This window comes from Mauremys mutica, chromosome 1, assembly GCF_020497125.1.
Source record: "Mauremys mutica isolate MM-2020 ecotype Southern chromosome 1, ASM2049712v1, whole genome shotgun sequence".
Lineage (NCBI taxonomy): Eukaryota > Metazoa > Chordata > Testudines > Geoemydidae > Mauremys > Mauremys mutica.
This window is the reverse complement of record NC_059072.1, coordinates 206,782,158-206,797,946: the sequence shown is the minus strand read 5'-3', so window position 1 is coordinate 206,797,946 and position 15,789 is coordinate 206,782,158. Positions and strand designations below refer to the sequence as shown.

The following is a 15,789-nucleotide window of genomic DNA, read 5'->3' as shown; positions in this document are numbered from 1 at the left end:
GCTGGGCCCTGTCTCCTTTCCTGAGTGCCTGCTTTCACACAGGACAGAGAAGAAGGCTTTATGTCTCTCACTGATAGAAACTGATCTAATAAAAGCTATTACCTCACCCATATTGTCTCTCTAATGGTCACATTGGTCATTGCATCCTGCTCCAAGGAGTCTCATTCTACTTTCAGGTAAGAAAGCCACTGTGTCTGAAAGAAAGATTCTAGTTCGTTTTCCTTAATAAATTATCTCCACTACTCGCGCAAGAAAGGGGCTACTCTCCACACTCACAGGCAGGAAATGGACAAATTCCTTATTAAGATATAAAAGAGGCAAAAAACGATCCACGTTTTAAACTTAAATACAGAATCCATCTTTATTCAATATATGCTAAGAAAAAATATTTTAATCTGCAAATCGGTATTTAAAATTGAAGCACTTCACATTCAGATATTAACCCTACTTTGACTACCGCACTTCTGCATTCCGCTACACATTTGTCACCAGATTTGTTCACCCCCAGGTGAATGAGTATTGACACCAGAAGCTAACAAAATGCACTGTTTGTTCAGAATGCAAAGAATTTTAGGGCTGATTCTTTGCCTGGCATGGATCATACATGGACTTTGGCACATGCACAAATCTATTGGATTGAGGCTGATTCTGAGTAGGGACCTTTATTTGCAACAAAGTGCATAGGCAAGTGCTTAGCTTTAAGCATTTGTGAAGTCTTGTTCAAGTCAATGGCATTTAAGCACATGCCTAAGCATTTTGGTGAATCAGGGCCAAAAATGCACCAAAAATACAACAACAACAACAAAAAACCACACACCTGGGAGAAAAGCATGAGTTCAAGAACAATTGCTCAAAGGTTAAAAGGTTTAAACAAACAAACAAAAAAAAACCCCAACCACCACCCAAAACAACCCAAAAAGATTAAGCAGTGTGCCGGAAACAAAAATGCAAACAAGAAGTGGATGAGAAAGAAGAAATTTCTTCTTTCTGAAGGGTTATTTTAAAAAAGGTTATTTTGTTAAGCAAGTGAGGTATGTACAGTACCACAGTGTTTTGTAAACAAGTTAAAAAAGCAAAATTCAGAACAGTTCTGCAGAGGTTTAATAAATACACATTATAACAATATACAGTTTAAGTCTATTTAACCTTTATAGTCAACATAATAAACATCTCTTTTATAGATATTCCCTTTAATATTATTGTACATCTTACAAATATTCACCAGAAGCTTGTCTTCTATTGGAAGGAGATTAAAAACTGTCAGATCAAGAAGAAACAGTGTATTATGAAAACACTAACACTTGCACTTACAGGATAATATAAACCTCTGAATTCCCTCTCTCGACTTTATGTCCAGTATGTGGGTCAGGTTATTTATTTTTTTGAAACCAGGTACTGTGGCTCTAAACTTGGACTGCAACATTAGTCTTTTTGACAGATTTCTGGTGCTATGATTAAGATCCTGATCCTGCAATGAGCTCTGGGTGGACAGACTCCCTGCAGCTGCATCCCGCCCCATTGAAGTCAATGGGGTGCCTGAACTCAACACCATTTCAGGATCAGGGTTTAAACCAGCCAATTTTTTGTTCACCCAACCAAAAAAAAGCAGCTTGTGCTAAAGCTTCAGTCACAGATGAGACAATGCCTTTGCCCTCCAAATTAAAAATAACCTGCAACTCCAAAGGAACCTATAGAATTAACAATAAAACAATTCTATGATGTTTGTACAACCAGTGTATAGTGCCCTAAAAATCATTAGAACTCCTTAGAGGAAATGCGTCACCATAACAAGCCTCTTTGTTGTTTGAGTCTCCTTTTCTGACAACCCCAAATGAGCAAAAATCCCCATCCAGGGGGCTAGTGGAGGCTACTTTTTTTTTTTTTTAAACAGCAAATTGTAACTACTTACGTACAAGTTCCAATATATTATACATAAAAGAGCAGAATGCTGCTCTTGGGATTTTACAGTGTAGGATAAGTTAGTGCTGTAGTTAAAGTCTGATAATATGGTTGGACTATTTTCTTACTGTTTAAACTGTTTCAGGATATTGAATAGCAGTGAATCTGAAACAGCTGGTACTTTCACATAGAGTGTGATGACCTTATCTTTTAAGAGGTGGCATAAATGGGCAACATGGGATGGATCATTTGATGATTACCTGTTCTATTCATTCTCTCTGGGGACCCTGGCATCAGCCACTTTCGGCAGACAGGATACTGGGCTAGACAGACCTTTGGTCTGACCCAGTATGGCCATTCTTATGTTCTTAAAGGACACTTGGCTCACAAATGCTTTGCTAATACCATTGGCACATTTCACTGCTGAAGCATCTGAAGAGAGTTCATTTTCTTCTTTGTGCTCTACTCTCAAATCTCCTTGCATTTTGTTAAAAATAAGCAGTTTAAGGTTTACTTCAAATATCCTATAAAAATGAATCAAAAGGCACTTGGTATTTCTTTTTTGGCTCAGTTAAGGCATACAGCTAGCAGCTTCCCAAAGCTCCTGTCTCTTCATGTGATAAACAGTCACCATCCTGAGAGATGGATGTATGTGCAAACAGGAAACAAAACAAAACAAAACAAAAACTTCACCAGGATTTCACCAGCTGAATTTCTCAATCCTCTCCTGGTAAATGTGCAAAATGCTCCACAAGACAAATCACAAAATACAGAATAATTTATTCCACAGTCTTTTGAGGGTGTAGTTTTGATCACACATGTCTGAGATATCATAATTCAGTGTTCTTTAAACCTGTGAAGAAATAGCTAATATGAGAAGTTTGGAAGCAGTGCATAACAAGAGATCAATACATTCAAAATGCTGTCCACATTCTTTGTTATACACTTTCCTATTCTATGTTATATTTATAGATGAGGGACCTGATTTTGATTTCACTTACACTCGTTTTACTTTTGTATAAAACTCCATTGATTTAGTGGAACTTCTCTGGGCTTACACTGGTTTGAAATCATAGACTCATAGAATATTAGGGTTGGAAGGGATCTCAGGAGGTCATCTAGTCCAACCCCCTGCCCAAAGCAGGACCAATCCCCAACTAAATTATCCCAGCCAGGGCTTTGTCAAGCCTGATCTTAAAAACCTCTAAGGAAGGAGATTCCACCACCTAAATGCCATTAGCCTTCTTGGCAACAATGGCACACTGTCAACTCATATCCAGCTTCTCTTCCACTGTAATCCCTAGGTCCTTTTCTGCAGAACTGCTGCCTACTCACTTGGTCCCTAGTCTGTAGCAGTGCATGGGATTCTTCCATCTTAAGTGCAGGACTGTGCACTTGTCCTTGTTGAACCTCATCAGCTTTCTTTTGGACCAATCCTCTAATTTGTCTAGGTCCCTCTGTATCCTATCCCTACCCTCCAGCATATCTACCACTCCTCCCAGTTTAGTGTCATCTGCAAACTTGCTGAGAGTGCAGTCCACACCATCCTTCAGATCATTAATGAAAATATTGAACCACCCTTTCCCTCCTGTCAACTTCTGAAAAAAAGTACAAATTGAGCTATTAAAATATTTCCACCCTCCAACCAACCAAAAACCTCAGATTGCCAAATTTCACACTAAAGAGTGAAAAATTACGAGGGCCCCAACTTTTGGAGAAAATGTACAGAAAATGAGAGAGAGAACTCAATTTCTCTACTGTTTTTTAAAACAGTTTTGAAGAAAGATTTTAATGATTTAAAGAAAAAGAGGTTACTCTTTACAAAATAGAAAAATCCCTCAGATTAAGGTACATGCACATAAAGGAAGAATCCATGATTTCTACAAGAAGAAGGCGCACATCAAAGGTGGAGAAGCCAAGAATGACATATGAAAACATTTAATCAACATACAGAAAAACACAAGTAAACTTACAAGGTCTGGTCCATCTTACACTGGAGTTCTTTTCGTATAAGACGGAGTAAGAACTGTACAAAAACAAATCTAGGTTAAATATCTAGACAGGTGAACCACTCATCTAAGTTTTCAGTGTCAAACACACACTGCTACTCTGAATTCTTCATTTAATGTTATCCCAGTTTGACCGAATGGAAACCCATTATATTCACACATGTTCAGTCAATGGTTGGAAGATGAATTTGTACCACTTATGTGAGAGGAGCTAAATCAAAGTCTTTCTCTGTATCAGCAAGGATCCAGAGGTTATGCAAGGGCTGGAGCTGATGGACATTTTTCAAAATAGAACATTTTTGCAATCCCACCCCGCATTGTGACAAAATTGAAGAAAATAAAAACTGCTGTTTTTTCAAATTATTTTTTCCTCTTCCTGTCCCTACATATCTTTCCCGTCTCCCTTCTGCCCACCTTTTCAGGGGTGGAGGGGAAGAGGAAGGAAAACTGAAGAAAATCCCCATCCCACCCCAACACCCTGCCCCAAATTCCCAAACATTTGGGATTACTATTTCAAACAAAAAAATTGTTCCACTTCTAAATCTGTGGAATAAAAATGAGTGAAATTCATGGTGATTGTCCTCCCCGCCTCACCATTTTTTTTACCAGTTCTAACAATAACTATTTTATTATTTTCAGAGTAGCAGCCATGTTAGTCTGTATCCGCAAAAAGAACAGGAGTACTTGTGGCACCTTAGAGACTAACACATTTATTTGAGCATAATTGTACCAGCAAAGTATTATTGTACCAGCAAGACTCTGATGAGACCAGCAGAGGGAGCCCAAGACTGCGAGAAAAATGGTAACTATTATACCACCATTGCTCTGAGACACACATTTGGGTCTAATCCTGTAAGCGATTAAACGTACTCAGGTTTACTGACTGCAGGATCAGGCCCTTATACTTATTGTCATAGGTATACCAATTAATACAGTCCTCCATCAAGAGGAAACAGAAGAGTGATCTTACAGACGATGTTTGATGAAAAACCCATGCTAAGAAAATTTCAGTCTTCCATGTTTTCTGGCTATTATCAGTGTGAACCAGTTACAACTATTTTTAGAAATGAAGGCTGTGATTTTTCAAAGCACCTACTCCCCCTTTACACACTTAATTCCTATTGGAATTCAACTGAATTCAAGGGCCTAATTCCCTCATGCACTTTTGAAAAAAAAAATCTGTTTAAAATATAGATCTTAAAAAGCTCTATTTGTTATATTGGGGCAAAAAAAAAGAAAAAAAGGTTCCAATAGCCGGATTTATCACCCTGACAAGGAATTTACCCACTGGCCAGTAGAAATCCTTGCAGAACCAGTAATGGCTGAGAAAAGAAGAAGTTATGAAGTCATTTATAAACACACATTCATTCACTTGACAGAACCCAGCAAGTGGGAAGCAGAGGTTTCCATCTATGATGGAAAGTGACATTCAGCTCCTTCAAAAGAAATGGATCTTGTACCGGTCCATAGCAACATGAACGCAGTCTCTCCGTGTACTAAAAGAGCTACAATCTAAAAACTACTGAATATTTGTGGGAGTGCCTCTTGAAATCTGAATAACTTGCCCATTTTATTTATTAATTTCCAAACATCTTACTCTATAATGTGGAACAACTTGGCAACAAACCAACCTTTTTCTTGAGTTAGAGATGTGCAATCTGAACCTCACAGGGGGACTGCTTCCCTTAGGGTGGCCATATAGCAAATGTGAAAAATCGAGACAGGGTGTGGGGGGATAGTAGTTGCTTATATAAGGCAAAGCCCCTAATATCGGGACATCTGGTCACCCTACCTTCCCTGCATGTACATGACTGAATTAAATGGAACTGTATAGCATACGGGACTGTCCATGCGGATCAGACAGGAGAGCTGGGGCCTGATTCTGAAGTGTCTAACAAAAATTTAGCCCTTCTGTCACCACCTTCCACCAAGTGATACCAATGCACTTTACAATGGATTAATAAATGAACCTTCCCTAACTCTATCTGAGGTGGGTCAATAATGTCATCCTCCCATTGCAGAGTTACACCAGCAAGTAATTAGTCCACAGATCTCCTGACTCCTTATCTTGTGCCTTAAACACCACAGAAGACAATCTGCCTAGATAAGATAAAATAGGCAAGTCAGAAACAGCCTCTTTTCAGATCATCCCGTCCATTACACTTTGTCAAATAGGAGAAAGATGTGATGGACACCCAATTGGAATATGTGACTCATTCTTAACAGTTGAATTACCATGGTGATACTGATTCTGTAGCAATGCAGCAAAATGTGTTGCTATTTCAGTAAATTGGTGTTGCTGCTTCGGTGCTGCCTTTAAGAGAAAAAACAGAAAAATTCTTCTGTGGGCCAAAACTGATGTGAATTTTTGCTTTCAACTATGTTTGTTGCAATCCCTTTGATGAGCTACTGTGTACAGATATCACCCACTGAAGCTAATCTGCTCTCCGGCTTCAAAGTTCAACAAGAATTTCAAAATGCTCATCTTAGTTCTTTAAATAAAAAAAACAACAAAAAAGAACTCTACAATATGAATGGAAACTTCCCACTCAATAATAGAATATACAAATCACAATACAAGGAGGAAATTTCCATTTTAACATGAAGGGCTTTATAAGAAAGAAATATGGCACTAAATGTTTTATTTAGACTTACTAGTAAGGCACATGCATCTGCCATCATTAGCATGTAAAATACATTGTTCCAACCAGAGGGAGAGATGAGACCAGCTAACAGAGGCCCTAGAGCAGCACCTAAAATACAATAGTGAAACGTTAAAAGTCTGAGATGGAAACATTATCAGTTCCAATGACAAGATATTCTGTGTTTGGATATTTTACTCAGTTTCAACCTTCATAAAAGCAAACTCATTTTGGCATTCATTTGTAAGAGGATCCATAAGGTTTATAGACAGTATATATGGCTGCAAAGCTGCCATAACACTGGTGTAGCTGGATGGCCATTGGATGATTCCCCTTGCTTAGAGGCATCTGCAGGTTGTGTAGGTCTATCACGGTGGATCTCTGCCTTCCTCAGTACTGCTGGTGCAGAGGGGATAACCAAGGCATTCTTGATCTCAGGAGCCCAGAACAGACCCATGGTGTATACTGTTCTAATTTGTGCTGGGGGCCAGCCCACCACCACCAAGCCTGGGGAAGTACAAAGGAGGCCTAAAGCCATCTTTGCCCATTCCCCACTCCCAAAGTGATGCTGAGTACTGGCCAGGTGTGACATGGAGAGAATCCAGCTTGGCAAAGAGCCTGAGTTGATTTTGTAGCACCAGCAGTTTTTGGGGAGAAAAAAAAAGCCATCTTTTTATATGCAAACTATGCACACATGATGTGCAAATCACTGAGACACAGACATGGAACTCCTTGATGCCAGCTTTAGTCTGCTTTCTGAGCAGAACTACACTGTAATTATCTAGCACCCAGAGCCACAGAAAGCCTACTGCAGATAAGGCAGACAGCTTCCGAACGACAGCTTACCTACAGAACCTGTTCCATCGATGATAGCCGTAACTGTGGACAAGGCTCTTGCATTTCCTTTCAGACTTTTATGGGTACCCTACAGTGACAAATACTCAGTTCAGAACCATTTACAGATGAGCCTGGAAAATGACCATGCATCTGCGTCATACTCCTGGCCTTTCCCATCGGAAAACATATCATGAAATAATGGACAAATACAGAGAAAATCATAGAATATCAGGGTTGGAAGGGACCTCAGGAGGTCATCTAATCCAACCCCCTGATCAAAGCAGGACCAATCCCCAACTAAATCATCCCAGCCAGGGCTTTGTCAAGCATAACCTTAAAAGCCTCTAAGGAAGGAGATTCCACCACCTCCCTAGGTAACCCATTCCAGTTCTTCACCACCCTACTAGTGAAAAAGTTTTTCCTAATGTCCAACCTAAACCTCCCCCTCTGCAACTTGAGACCATTACTCCTTGTTCTGTCATCTTCTACCACTGAGAACAGTCTAGATCCATCCTCTTTGGAACCCCCTTTCAGGTAGTTGAAAGCAGCTATCAAATCCCCCCCTCATTCTTCTCTTCTGCAGACTAAACAATCCCAGTTCCCTCAGCCTCTCCTCATAAGTCACGTGCTCCAGCCCCCTAATCATTTTTGTTGCCCTCTGCTGGACTCTTTCCAATTTTTCCACATCCTTCTTGTAGTGTGGGGCCCAAAACTGGACACCTCACCAATGACGCCTCACCAATGCCGAATAGAAGGGAATGATCACATCCCTCAATCTGCTGGCAATGCTCCTACTTATACAGCCCAAAATGCCGTTGGCCTTCTTGGCAATGAGGGCACACTGCCAGCTCATATCCAGCTTCTCTTCCACTGTAATCCCTAGGTCCTTTTCTGCAGAACTGCTGCCTAGTCACTTGGTCCCTAGTCTGTAGCAGTGCATGGGATTCTTCCATCTTAAGTGCAGGACTCTGCACTTGTCCTTGTTGAACCTCATCAGCTTTCTTTTGGCCCAATCCTCTAATTTGTCTAAGTCCCTCTGTATCCTATCCCTACCCTCCAGCATATCTACCACTCCTCCCAATTTAGTGTCATCTGCAAACTTGCTGAAGGTGCAATCCACGTCATCCTCCAGATCATTAGTGAAGATATTGAACAAAACCAGCCCCAGGACCGACCCTTGGGACACTCTGCTTGATGTCAGCTGCCAACTAGACATGGAGCCATTGATCATTACCCATTGAGCCCAACGATCTAGCCAGCTTTCTGTCCACCTTATAGTCCATTCATCCAGCCCATACTTCTTTAACTTGCTGGCAAGAATACTGTGCGAGACCATATCAAAAGCTTTGCTAAAGTCAAGGAACAACACGTCCACTGCTTTCCCCTCATCCACAGAGCCAATTATCTCATCACAGAAGACAATTAGGTTAGTCAGGTATGAACATGTTAGCATGAACTTTACCAAGTAGCTTTCAATAGGTATGGACAAGACCCTTTTATCATTGCTTAAAAAAATCCCCCATGACCAATCTATTTTAAATGATGTTCTTTATAAATAACCCTTTCTATTCTGCATGCCAGGTGTTCAGGCAGAATGGGCTGCACTTCAAGCCTGCAATTTTTCTCTGAAACTGCACAGTGGTCTGTCAGTACCGCCATTGTTGATATCAGAAAACTGTGCAGAATAGAAGAGAATCACTAGTTGGACAAGAATACTAAGAAAGCTAGAGTATTAATGATAAAAGCCATAAAAAGGGCCACTCAGCAGGTTGAGTCAAAAGGCACCAAAAGGAAGTAGTTGTGAAGGCCATTTTCATTAGGCCAGTTATTCAATAGGACTGCAGAGCAAAACTAATGATCATAGGAACAATTTTATAACTTGGTATATAGGAGACTGAATGGCTCAGAGGATTGTTAAGAAGACAGAGCCTTTCATTTACTCAGGGCACTGAGGAGAATTCAGTCTAGGTCACCAGTCGCCTAAAGTCATTAGTGTCAGATGGTTGTTCAGTGATGCATGAGAAAATCAGTTGGCGGTTTCCGTCCAGCTCCCAGAGAGCAGGTGTCTATGTGACCAGATCCTACAGTCTAGCTGCCAGTCACAGCAATGAGGCTATTGATTGAATGGACCTGAAGGGGGAGCTCTCTCTCAACCCTACAGGTGCTCCCTTTTGATCACTAGGAGGCTCAGGAGGAATGCTGGGGTGGGGTGTTGATTTAAATTCCGCTGCCTTTCCTGTACCTATTCTGCTGGTGAAGGACCTCACTCTGTGGGGCTCTCACCGTCCAGCACCTTTCAAAGCAATATATTTTTCCTAGCACTGAAAAGCAAAATTGAAGAAAAGGTACCCAGGGCAATGTTTTCATGAAGCATGTACTGCAGTCAGACCACAAGCCTGCAGGGCCTGGTGTGGCAGGGTAGCAGGGAGCACAGGCTGACTGGGGTGCAGTATACGGGTGAGCAGAGGCTAACATGAGCACAAGGAAGGGCAAGCACCAGGCAGTGCCCTCCACACCTAATGGAGATAAGTCTCCAGCCAATTGCACACCTGATCCCTTACTCTCAAAGGTGCAGGGTAAAAAAAGTGCAGGACGTGGGTGGCAAATGGCACATCTAAGGAGACATGGCCTTATGTGTGATCCTCAGCACACACATGAAGAGATCCCCTCTTTGATCTCTCTTTTACAAGGCAGGAGTAATTTGGAAGCCACTTATCAGTATTAATGCAGGGTTGAGTTCTTCAATGCTCCCCATCCTTCTCGTTACTCTTTACCTTGTACATAGAAGTGCAACACACACAACATCTGAATTGAGCCCTCAATGCTTTACCCACATTTACTACTTGTCACAGAAACCCCCAGGCTTCCCCCCAAAAATGAAGGCAAATGAGCTGGGCTGTCTGCTAAATGTAAAACAGACAGCCAAACTCACCAAGTCAGCAGAGACCGCAGTGGTGATCAGCGCATAAGGACCATTCACCAGGGCTCCACTGATAAGCAGCATAACTGTTGGAAGTTCGATGAGGAAAAGTAAACACGAAGTTTCCAGAATTGATGTTATTTATAATCACTATCCCATGTGATGAGCTAGACCTTGATCATTCAACATACTACATATCTTCAATAAATGCAACACAACTACAAGAGTATATTCATGGGAAGTACAATTTTGCTTCAAAATGGCTAACAAGGCTACCAGGGAAAGCAAGGGTAAAAAGTCATCTCAGTAGCAATAGACATATTTAAGCACAAAGGGGCATTTGCTTCCAGCACAGTGGAGAACATGATGTGTCCATCCCCAACTCTTCAGCTGCTTGTGCCTTTTAGACTGTAAACCCTTCTGGGTGGAGAAGAGTCCTTTATCTGTTTGTACAGGGCCTACCACAATGGGGCTCCAAAGCTCAACAGGGCCTTTGGATGCTTGTGCCATACATACAAAACCTCACCACCAGCACTGCCTTCACATTTTAACTCCTCTCTTTTTGTATTTGGTAAGAGGCCACAAATAATCCAATGTGACAAAGTTTCTCCTCTACCTTGGTGGGTCCTGTGCTTATTGCAGGATTTGCTCACCACAGAGATTCACCTTGTGGGTTGGGAAACAGCCCAGAGACCTTTCCCTCTGGTAGAAGCCACAGTCCAGGTCAATTCCTCCTGTGTCTGATCAGGAGTTGGGAGGTTTGGGGGAAACCTGGGCCCACCCTCTACTCCAGGTTCCAGCCCAGTGCCCTGTGGACTGCAGCTGCCTAGAGTGCCTCCTGGTACAGTTGCGTGACAGCTACAACTCCCTGGGCTACTTCCCCATGGCCTCCTCCCAACACCTTATTTATCCTCACCCCCAGACTTTCCTCCTAATGTCTGATAATGCTTGTACTTCTCAGTCCTCCAGCAGTATACCTACTCACTTTTAGCTTCTTACACACCTCTTGCTCCCAGTTCCATGCACACACTTCCTCTCCTCTGGCTCTCCAGCTCCCTCTAGCCTGACTGGAGTGAGTCCTTTTATAGCATCAGAGGGGCCTTAATTAGAGACAGGTGCTTAACTGCCTCACCTGACTCTTAGCAGGTTAATTTGAGTCAGTGTTCTCATTAGCCTGGAGCAGCCCCTGCTCTGGTCACTCAGGGAACAGAAAACTGCTTATCCAGTGGCCAGTATATCTCCCTTCTGCTACTCTGCTGTTCACAACTAGCCTGGGTCTATCACACCAAACAAAAGGTCAGAATCCCTTTAAGTTTATAAGAGACTCTTTAATCATCTTTGATACTTGGAAGAGGGAATCAAGCACTCTCAGTTTCAGGTACAGAAACCAGTGTTACTCACTGGTTATTCATGGTTCACACTCCCCACCCCAACTCATTTCGTGATCATGCAAAAAAAAAGAAGAAAAAAAAAAGCCTCTTATCATAGCTTCAGAGAGGCAAGAACATTTGTTCTGATCCATGCTGTTCTATCAGTTTTTCTTGATTAAATTCCCTCTGTCCCATCTCAACTCAGTCATGCTTATGGCACCCAGAGATGTATCCTTGTAACAATGATTCTAGTCTGCAATGAGCCAGAGAGTAGGACTCCCAACACCCTTAAACACAGTTATCCGACAGTGTACATTTTGAGGCACTGGGTCAGCTCAGAGGCACATTCTCCTTACAATTACATGCCTCTATTTGAGCTTCCTTACAGAAATATTTGACCACCGAATTCCTAATAATTCTCTACACACTATCAGCACGCTTCAGTCCCCAATCCACTCAAGGAATATTTTCCCTGACCCCTAAAAATGCAAACTCATGAAGATATTGTTCATTTAAAATAGAATTGCAAATAGTTTCCAGAACTGTCCTGGCTACTGAGTTCCCAGGATAATTTTTGTGGTTTTATAAATACATTTCCGGTTTTCCCCAGTGTTTTTCTCCCCCTGTTGAAAGACTCGAGCAAACAGGGAAAATGGTGAAAATGGCTGTACAACATACAAATGTATAAGCTTTAAAACTGGACAAGACTTTTAAAAAAATGATTTTCTTCTAAGATGCTATAGTGGTTACCTATAACAATAATAGATACAACATCTGCAGAGAGAAGTGTGATTTTTAAGTTAATTATGTTCCTTTCCGCTTTCAAAAGGAGATCAAACTGTTCTCATTAATTCAAGAGTATTTTATTGTATTTGGATTTCCTTATCTCCCTCCCCCCACAAAGGCTCTCAAGATTCATCAGTGTTTGAGGCTGAGAGGAATGAACTCTACTCTACTTTTAATCTGCCTTTCTGTAAGTCAAACAATGGCCCAGATCACACTTCCAACCACTCTGTGCATGATTCTCACCCTCCTGAATGGAAGGGACACCATCCTCCCCTTCCTAGGGCATTGTCCTCCTTCCAGTCCCACAGAGAGTCCCTGGAAGTAGTGACACAGCTTGGAGGAGGCATTAGCTTTCTAGCAGAGGTCCTTAAGTGGAAGGGAACCTAAATTTAAGGGGGCGGGGGAAATTGCAGGGGCAGCAAAGCAATGGAAGGTCCTGGGAGTGTGACTCCAGTTCAGCTGCACTGCCAGGGAATTTGACGGGAAGCTCTGGGGGGCAAATACAGGCTTTCGTGCAGCACATGCATGTGAGGCTCCTCCAGCTTTGGGGGCAGGCCCTAGAGAACATCCACTTCCAACAGAATGGCTGGGGAGAAACTCTGCAAGGGGACCCACACAGAGACCTCCTCCCCCTCAGCCTACTCTGTCAGACTGCCCCTCTTGTGGTACAATCTGGCTAGATGCAATTCAGAGCTGGTCAAAAATGGTCAAACAAAGGGTTCCCCCTCCACCCTCCTTCAAAAAAGAGTCCTTTTTTCAAAATTGGAATTTTGTTGGTGAAAGTGTGTGTGTGTGTGTGTTCCTTCCTCCCCTTTACCAGCAGTGAAATGGATAAGGATGGGGTGAGGGGAGAAGAGAAACTCAAAAAGCAAAAATAAAACATTTAAACCAAAAATTTTTTTTTTTATGAAATACATTGAATAGAGGAAAGATCTCATTTCTTTTTGAAACCCCTGAAATAAAAAGGGCTTTGAATTTTCCAATTTTTTTGTGGAAGAGGTTTTCTATGTTTCGACCAGCTCTAATGCAATTATTTTTCCTATGGCCCGAAATGAAATTACTATGCTACCGAAATGCTGTCCTCTGCCCTTTTTCTCTGGGTGGTTCATGGCCTCTAAAGAGGCTAAACAGAAATCCAACTGATGTCAATGGGAGCCACAGGTGTTCAACACCTCTGAAAAGCAGACAATTAGTTTCTAGACTTTTTCCCCAGAAAAATCAGTGTGAATGGAACAGAAGTAAAAGAAAACCAAGTCCAGTTAAAAGCAGGCAGAATGTAATTTAAGTTCTCACCTATGGTAGCTTCTAGGCCCATTTTACTGATTGCAGAGAACATGTATAGCTGTAATGGATATAAATGGGTAAACATTTAAGTAGTAAAAACAGAAGAATAAGGTTTGATTCTGATCTCATGCTTTCACCGGCATAAATTCCCACTGAAGTTGAGAGAGAGGCAGTTAAGGCCCCTGCTCTTCACAGATTTGTAGTCTCTCTCTCTCTCTCTCTCTCTCTCTCTCTCACACACACACACCCTTAATGTCACAACATGAAAAATACTAGTTGTCTTTGTGATGAAAAGTTATTTGTTATTTTTGGTGCTGGAGTCCCATGGCATGGAAATCACTGTCAATTTCCCCACACGGCTGCCTGTCTCATAGGGGTCTCATAGAGATAGCTAATTAATATGACCATAATTTTTTTAACCTGTCACTTTCACATTAAGCATAGCACAGAGTTCTGCTGATTCTGGCAAGATCAGTGTATGCATTGTAGAAATACACTATAAAAATCACACTGCACGTATGTGGCAGCCAGATTCCTAACATTAACAGCTCAGCAATTTTGATTATTTGGTGGTTGTTTGAAATCAAAAAGACAAATCACTTGCCAAATTCGGATTCAGAATTGAATAACTGAGTAAAAGGATTCAGAGTGGTGGCCGTGTTAGTCTGTATCAGTAAAAACAGTGAGGAGTCCTTGTAGCACCTTAGAGACTAACACATTTATTTGGGCATAAGCTTTTGTGGGATATAGCCCACTTCATCGGACGCATGGAGTGGAAAATACAGTACATGAAAAGATGGAAGTTGCCTTACCAAGTTGGGGTGCGGGTAGGGTGTCAGTGCTAATGAGGCCAATTCAATTAGGGTGGATGTGGCCCATTCCTAGCAGTTGACAAGAAGGTGCGAGTATCAACAGAGGGAAAATTATTATTTTTAGTGAGTGCTGTCAAAGCCAGCTGAACGTGACAATTTTTCATAGAGTCCTGTAGCATATGACGTGTCAAAGAATGGTGTATTTCATTTATTAAAACTAGCCCAAACCTGTGTGTTGGCTCTTGTGCTGAGACTTTTCAGAGCAACTTTCAACCTGAATGATCAGAGACTTCTGAGAACAGAATCTCTAATGGAAATGCTCACAGAACCTCACCCAGTCGCACAAAATGGCACAACTAAAATAAGGAGAGTAGATCTTACAGCAGGTGCTGCTAGTAGTAACATCATTCCACAGGTTGAAGCCCTTTTTTCCAATCTATCTGATATCATGCCTGCCAAAATGCCACCTGAAAAAGAGACACATTAAAGAACAAAAAGGTTATTTCATGAGCATTTTATGCACTATAATTGGACATATATTTCCAGTGTAATTGTTGTAAAGGTACACTTCTATTGTAAACACACACAGAGCATAGGACTGAAAATCGAGTTTTATCATCATCATCTATGCCACAAATGATTAGATTGAGCTGGACAACCACGACGGGCACTGTAGTCTGCTTCATTGGCCCCTTCTGAGGTCATCTGTACACCCAGGATGATGTAATTGGAGGGCACATCTAGGGAATGGCTACACTGTGTCATTAGTAGAGTGGCTCACCAGTATTTTCCACCTGGTGTTTTGGAACCCAACTGCGTCAAATCAGCTTCTGGGGTTGAATCAATGAATTAAGGCCTCCATCTCCTCTGGAGGAAGAATAAGCCTAGCCTTAACATGTAGGATGTTACAGCCTGACCATGACAAAAGAGCCATCATCATAAACCCTGTGTCCCATCCAAATTCAAGTGTAAGATCCAGAGGTATGCCACCCACATTTACTGAGCCACAGCTCACTTGGTAGGGTGTACCAGAAGCCACCCTGTGTCTGCTTTCAGTTTAATACTGGATACATCCTTTAGCTACCCTGGCAAGGATGCAATAGGGATTCCATCTTGTCTCCTCATGCTGCCCTGTCTCCTCCTGTTGCATCTTGTCCTATACCTAGATTGTAAGCTCTCTAGGAAAGGAGCCTCCTTTTTGTTTGTTTGTCCAGTGCCTTGTCCAGTGTC

General features: G+C 41.8%; 1 protein-coding gene across 2 annotated transcripts in view; it reads right to left on the bottom strand.

The window, feature by feature from the left end:
• Positions 1-370: 370 nt before the first annotated feature.
• The window catches only part of SLC37A1 (solute carrier family 37 member 1), a 55,222-nt gene continuing 39,803 nt past the window's right edge, over positions 371-15,789 (bottom strand). For both annotated transcript variants that reach the window (XM_045002552.1, XM_045002553.1), the window contains exons 15-21: positions 14,941-15,026; positions 13,757-13,805; positions 10,320-10,393; positions 7,397-7,475; positions 6,564-6,661; positions 3,873-3,925; positions 371-2,752 (exon numbers count right to left, since the gene is read on the bottom strand). In XM_045002552.1, the coding sequence (XP_044858487.1) occupies positions 2,737-2,752; positions 3,873-3,925; positions 6,564-6,661; positions 7,397-7,475; positions 10,320-10,393; positions 13,757-13,805; positions 14,941-15,026 (455 nt within the window). In that variant the 3' untranslated portion in view covers positions 371-2,736. The remainder of the gene's footprint in view (positions 2,753-3,872; positions 3,926-6,563; positions 6,662-7,396; positions 7,476-10,319; positions 10,394-13,756; positions 13,806-14,940; positions 15,027-15,789) is intronic.